We start from the raw sequence: 7,181 nt of genomic DNA on the forward strand, positions 1-7,181 counted from the left end.
GATTTGTAAACAAGGGTCTGCATTTGAGCTTACCCTCACCTGCCTGATGCTTCGAGCGCTTTCAGATTGCTGTGCTGCCAAGCACAACCTGCTGTGGTTTCCGTGGGTCAGACAAACCCTAAAACAGGACCCTGAACCACCTCAAAGGACTCAAGCAGCTACAGACATTGCTTCAGACTGTCAGAGATAACTGGACACTCCTTCACTAAGCTGCAGCAGCCTTCCTGGGAGCTGGTAACACCTCAGGCATGAAAGAAGTGGTGTCCTGCAGTGACTAACAAACCTGAGAAAAGTTCCCTGTAACACTCACCCCAACTCACAGCTGAATCCTGCATTTCACTCCCCAAGCACACTAAAAATGGAAGTGCCACACACATACCTCAGATATCCTAAAGGACTGAATTCTAACATTGTTATGCTGCAGTACCCAGATGACAGAATATATGAGCTGCAGTTAACCTAAGGAGTCATGTTTCCAGTTTCTTGAAGCAAAGCACCATATGGTAGAGGAGATTCAGAGAGAAAAGAACAGAAAACAATAGAAGGTAAGGAAAGAAATAAATCCTCTTCTAGTCTAAGTGGAGAAACAGAAAAATGCTTAGAGTAAGGTGTGAAAGTGCCATTGCCAATATGAGACACTGTCAAGAAACAGAATCAATGATGAAATAAAAACTTACCTACACTGAGCTGCTGTAATGAAGCATTTCATTTCACAACCAGGTAAATGTCAGGCTAGACTAAGTTTGATGCTCACCTTGCCCTGCTGTTTCTGCTGTTCTTCAACCAAGGAACCAAGGAAAAATGAAGCCCAAAAGGGGCTCCCCAGAACAATGCGTTATTTGTTTCCACTGCAACCTCACAAAGTTCTACAGTTCCACCAATCAAGTTAGTAAAATCAAAACACCCACTCTATTTGACACATCATTTTTCTAAAGCAGAATACTTAAACAAATAAGACACACACCAGTGATTTCCTAAACTACTATGGTTAAGCGAACAACACTGCTTTTATGAGGACACATGAACAAGAAGGTATTATTATGTATTATACCACTATATATTCATATATATCTATAATTATCAGCTTTTATTTTGCAACAGACCATAGAGCTAGTACATCCTCATACTACATCATAAATTTAGAAAAAAGGAGACATTTTTGAAGTGGTGTGAGTATATCTCTGTTTCAAAGAGCTTATCACACTTCAAAACATTTGCTAGATATTTTTAAGCCAGGGCATCTTAGTGCACAGATTAGGCCTTAAAATTGGTATACAGATTTTTTTGTTTAAAAAAAAAAATCAATTTACGTAAACTGTAATAAAAGTTTGTTATTAAATTTAAACTGCTCTAAATAAACTAACTGAAACTGACACGAACCTCGTTCATCTTGAATCTGTTTGAAGCAATCCCTCACCGGCATTCAATTACTTCAGCTGCAGTTTAAAACTACTTTGTGTGTCAACGCACAGCTGCAGCCACACTGCTTTAACTGCAGTCTCTTGAGAAACACAGAGCTAAACCTGTGCTAGTCACAGTAACCGGCCCCTCCAGCACATGATTTTTCTTGTTGTGTGTATGTTTTCCTAAGTTGCTGGGTTAGGAGGCTTGTGCTTATCTAACCCGTGGTTCCCCCCCATGTTTCTCCTTTATTTGTAACTCATCCCTTCCCTTTCCTGTTGCATCAGGAAGCTGCAAATACAGTGGCTTCTGCAGGGCTGTTATAATTACCACAGTACACTGCAATTCTGAAACGTATGCAAAATAACTAACAATTACTTCAACAAGGTTTCTGAGAGCATTTAAATGTGGTTCTGTTGGCTTTCTAGAAGACTTCTGACCAACATGCTTCATCCAAGACTAAAACACCCACATGCACATCTTCAGTAGGACTACAGCTTCATAAGCCTTCAGTGTCCCCTAAGTAAGATGTTTTAAAAATAATCTGATGTAGAAACAGAGAAAAACATTCACAAGAAGCTGGAAACAGAGCCATGAGGGAAAGCCAGGAAAACAGTTCCTATTGTTCACTGACTTCTTTTGTTATACACCATCTCATGCAACAAAGATCAATTTTAATGAAGACTTTAAAAAAAAAAACTTGCAGACCGAAATGGCTACTATGTCAAAAGACAATTATTTTTATTTACTTGGTTGCAGCACTGTGCGGATGTTTTAGGAGTCATCTCAAACTCTCGGGAAAGGCTTTTCCCCTCCCTTCCTTCCTTCCCCTCTCCTCCCTGCCAGTAATCCTAGTTTAAAGGATCTAACCCGTCTGAAATGTGTTAACTCAAGCAATTTTTTTTTTTTAACGGTTGGAAGTTTCAGGGGGAAAAAAAAAGAACCCAAAACAAAACAGCAGATGTTCAAGACACAGACTTCTATTTTCCCTTCCATGTGAAGCTTAATGGCAAAGATACATGCTTTAAACAATAACACTTCCAACGAGATAAAAATATATTGTTCACCCTGATAGAAATACTAAACAAAAACTTCAAATTGCTAAATACAGATAAGACAATCATATCACTTTTCATAATCTATAACATCATGCCTGACAAGATAAGGTGCTTCCTTTTATTTCTTTCATTCACGTTTGTGTTACAAGTATAGAAACCCACTGACTGAGCAGTTTTGCTCCCTTGAGAATAAAGCAGAAATTAAAAAACAATCTTATAGATGCACTTAAAAACTTAAAATAGCTGGTTCTTAACTTAAGAGCTGAGTCTTATTAATCCCAGGTAGACCCTTTAACATAGTACACAATGTAAGGGGAAATAGACTGTCAGTGCAAACCAATGATAAATGACAAACCAATGACATAATCCTTAAAGTACTGAAAGAAACAAACAAAAATAAACTAAACCCATTTATGTAGGTAACCAAAGATATCTACTCATTCTAAGGCTCCTCATCCTCCCCCCACAGCCCTGTTTACACCCAAGAGGTGTAAACTCAATTCCGTATGGTCACAGGCTGCTCTGTGGAGCTGCCTGGCTTGAGTTATGACCATGCCCAGGTCTTGCAAGTTTAATGAGGTTCCTTCTCACACACACAGACACCACACACAGCGCCAACTGGGAAATAATAAAGTAGGATACAGGTGTAACTTCTTGATACGTTAAACCTATAGGTAGAGTGAAAAGCTAATCTACATTTTTAGCCTAAGACTGGCAAAAGCTTTCTTCATTTGACCATCATTAGAAACCCACGCTAATCTTCAACTTTTAACAAAACCAGCCTGCAACATCACACTTGATGTTAACAGAGCTGCATGAAAAGATTAATTAGAAGCTTTGTATGTCTCTCCTTACTCAGGCCGAACACCAAATCAGTGTTAAATTCCTCACGTGCAGCTACGCCCTGTTAATCTGCTCGAAAGCAGCAAACTATGTAAATCTCCTTACACTGGCAAGATAAACATTACACTCATCGAAACGTAACAAGAACCACTGTTACTGGGCAAAGCTGCTAGAAGGCACAGAGGCACTGGGCTTCCAGGGCACCCACGCCGGGGTAGGTGGGACCCTGTGCTCGCCTCCATCCCAGGTCTCCAGAGCTGCTCCTGGCTTCCTCTTCGAGAAACCCGAGAGCAGAGAAACCTCCCTGCACAAAGCGATTGAAAATCCCTAATCAAATAGCTGCACTAGCTCTGTAGATTCAAGGAGCAGATGGCAGGAGAAAGCCCAATTTTCCATTTACGATAATTTTACAGAGTATAGAAATATTTACTTCAGAGGAGTGCCTCCCAATTTACATGAGAATAGCAAAAGTGGGAGGAAGGACAGAGAATCATCACGTTCTCAGCACACACAAACTGAGAGCTAAGCAAGCCAGTACTAACCAGGATATTGTATGTCATTTTGTTTCCTTCACATTACGGATGCACACATGTGCATTCTTTGCATAACCCAAGTAACCTTGTTAGTAAAAATACTAGCTTACGCCTACCTTTTTCAGATGGGATGCACGGCCATGAGCACCGTGATAGCTTATTACTGCAGATACTGTATGGCTTCCATTCTTTAACTAGACCTGAATCTGCATTTCAAGCCAGTTCACAGACGAGTTGCCATTCATTTAAGCAATGTCTAACTTGTAAGCCTGGCAGGAGTATTTTTCATATACCTGTCTGCCCATAACACAAGAAATGCTTTTGAAAATCCAACCTCAGAGACCATATTTTAGTATTCTTACAAGTACTCTAAAAGAGAGAAAAAGATCAGGCACCACCCAATTGAATCTGACCTGAAACAGAGGATGTCGACTGGCTCCTACATGCCTGAGATACTCACTGAAATAGATACATCAGATAACAAGCATAATACTGTAAGCACAGATTCGTTTATAAAACAAAACAAAGTTCCTTGAGAAAACAAAAAGAGAGCGTGGGTAACGCTCTGGACCTACTGTCGCTAACTGGGATTTTGTCAATGTTTTAAATGAAGGCAGAATTTCCCATTAAATTACAGTGCCTTAAAAATAAATCAAGAGAGTATCACCTTGCCTTTTACCAATAAATCGCTCACCTTTTCACCTGAACCTGTTCTAGACTCTTAAAAATGAAACAGGAAAATACTGAAACTGACGTGCTCTTATAATATCCTGATATCACTTATGTTACAATACTAATGGAGACATACAAGCTACTCAAAAATGAAACTAAAATCTTTTAGGTCACTTTAATTTTTTTCAGCTTCATATACTACGTCTCGTTAGCATAGGAAATCTGATTTCTTCTTTTAGAAACAATGGCAGATGACTTTTCCTACACTAACAATACCAAGCGTCTCAGACTAAAGCACAATTATAATTCAATTGTCTGAATATGGGTTAAGCAGAGCACGCAGAGGCTTCATCGGGACTATTCTTAATTATCAAGAGTTGAAAAATGAGGCTCCTAACACCCTTCAGCGCAGCCTGACATCGGCTCGCCCCTGCAGGTGAAGTCTGAGTGAAAGGGAGATCAGAAAGTCAATCTTTAAACGACCTCAGTCTCCATAAATGAAGTTAATAGGAGTTTCCCGTGGACTTAAATGGAGAAAGGCACAGGCCTGGGCTCCTCATGTAGGAAGTGTTGGAGCGGAGAATAGCTACACGCTAACAAAAGAAACCTTTGGTACCCAGGGTCTTAAGCCCACATAATACCCCCCCATTCATTTCTTTCTCTGCCTATTGGGAGGAGAAAAAAAAAAAAAAAAAAAGGCTGGGTGCCCTTATCAAGGGAAAAAGAGAAAAATATTCACACTTAGGAACAATTTATTTCTCCTGCAAGAACAATTAACAATCTGTCTATTCTTTGCCCAAACTAAATAATTCTAATTTTCATCAGTTCTTGTGGTATTGATATCTTTGGGCTCATGGGGGGAAAAAAAAAAAAAAAAAAAAAAAAGGCTGTGTTTGTTTTTCTGATTCAGTCGGCCCTTTTAGCTCTTTGAATCTAAGGAGTGCACTGTAAAAAGAAGAGCATCTTATCAGCCTGCTCCAGACCGGCAGGCGAACTCCCATCCGCGGGCAAACACAGGCCGGGCCGCGCCGCCCTCCGCTCCCGCGGACACCGACCCCCGGCCAACGCCGCAGGCCCCGGGGGGCCTGCCTTAATTAATGGCCCTTTCAGGTAAAGGGTAAGAAAACAGTACCTAATAAATTGGCTTCATTTACAAAGTATGCAGGAGCACCAGACAAGATCATCAGCGTGGGCGGATCCAGGGCATTTATTAAAAACAAACCCAAAGCGGCACACACAATGAGCATGTTTTATTGTGTATGGACTTGAACACTTCGAGAACAAGATCCAAAGATAACTCCACGCACTGCTGGGCAGCATCTGCAGAGTGCTGCTGAGATAACGCACCAGCGATTCTTATCAACAAGATTTTTCTATAAAATAAGGGAGGGAGGAGAAAAGAAATAGCGATTTTTTTGTTTGTTTGTTTGTTTCAGCTTCAAGAAAACACGAGCGGCTAACTTTCACTGCCGCGCAGATCCCAGCCCGACCCCACGCCGTCACACCCAGAGCTCAGCCTTTCGAAGCCCATTTCCCCAATATCGCCACGAAACCCTTGGCTGCCCGCGGGGGGGTACACCCAGCTGCTATCGCTGCCCTCAATGAATCCTGACCCCCAGCAAAATAGGGCACATACCCCCCCCCCGTGTTGCCAACCGAACCCCTCAAACGCCTTGTTTCGGCTGCTAAGGGCAGCAGGCACGGGAGGATTTTTCCTCACCTGGAAAGAAGCCTGCCATAGTATTTTTGGCAGGCTTTGTCAGGCCGGGAGCTTGTCAGTGACCTCTACTCCATTTACCCTCTGGCACACAAACACACAGAACACTTTCCGATGCACTTAAAAAGTAAGATTAATTTTTTTTTTTGGTCTTTTTTCTTTTTTAATCAGTCAATGAAAAATAACACGCTTTCCAGCAACTAACGTAACATTAATACCTACGTTGGAGGGGGGCATAAAAGTACAAAGCGCAGCCGAAGAGACAAGGGCCCAGCAAGGTTGTAACCCAACTATTTCAACTATTTTATTTCTAGCGACTAAACAAACAAACAAAGAAATACCTCTTTCAGCACAGCTCCATACATGCGAGCGCTACGAGCTTATCGGAGCGATCTGTCTGCCCATAAAATGTCACAGGATTTCCCTTGTGCGCTTCAAGGGGGGGAGAAGGGGCAAGTCTGAAGCTCGGCGGAGGCTTTTCGGAGGGCGGTTTGAAAGAACCAACGCGCCGCGACCCTTTCGCTCATCTCAACGCCGAGCGAAAAAACATCCAGCCCCAAGTTTCGCTTTGCGGCCCGTGTTGCAACACCGGGTCCTTTCCAACTTGTTGCCGAGCTCAGCAGGGCCGGCGCCCTCCCGGTCCCCCCCGGCCCCCCGCACCGCCCCGCACCGCCCGGCCCGGCCGCTAAGGTCACCCCGCGGAGGCCGCCCGGGCGCTCGGCAAGGTCACGGCGCAGCTTTTAAGGGGGGTGGAGGGGGGACGGGGGAAAAAAAAAAAACAACAAACAAACAAACAAACACAAGAAAGAAAAAAGAAAAATAGTTTCTTTTTGTAAATCCCAGCTCTCGAGAAGCTAACAGGCTGCAAGGAGCAACTCCCGCAAGTCGCCACCCCTCTCCCCACTCCTCCCCCCAGCACCTCGGGGGGGTGTGGGGGGGGAAAGCGGGGGTGGGGGA

The 7,181-nt window shown here is 42.9% G+C and overlaps 1 protein-coding gene across 3 annotated transcripts in view; it reads right to left on the reverse strand.

Moving 5' to 3' along the window:
• Window positions 1-7,181, reverse strand: part of RBMS1 (RNA binding motif, single stranded interacting protein 1) — a 160,207-nt gene that overhangs the window by 89,573 nt on the left and 63,453 nt on the right. The window contains exon 1 of one of the 3 annotated variants that reach the window (XM_014954477.1): window positions 6,566-6,759. The exons of the other annotated variants lie outside the window; for them this stretch is intronic. Within the exon in view, the coding sequence (XP_014809963.1) occupies window positions 6,566-6,589 (24 nt within the window). The 5' untranslated portion in view covers window positions 6,590-6,759. Of the gene's footprint in view, window positions 1-6,565; window positions 6,760-7,181 lie in introns of those variants that run through there. 3 annotated transcript variants of the gene reach the window in all.

The sequence above is a fragment of the Calidris pugnax genome, unplaced genomic scaffold (assembly GCF_001431845.1).
Source record: "Calidris pugnax isolate Ruff unplaced genomic scaffold, ASM143184v1 scaffold103, whole genome shotgun sequence".
NCBI lineage: Eukaryota > Metazoa > Chordata > Aves > Charadriiformes > Scolopacidae > Calidris > Calidris pugnax.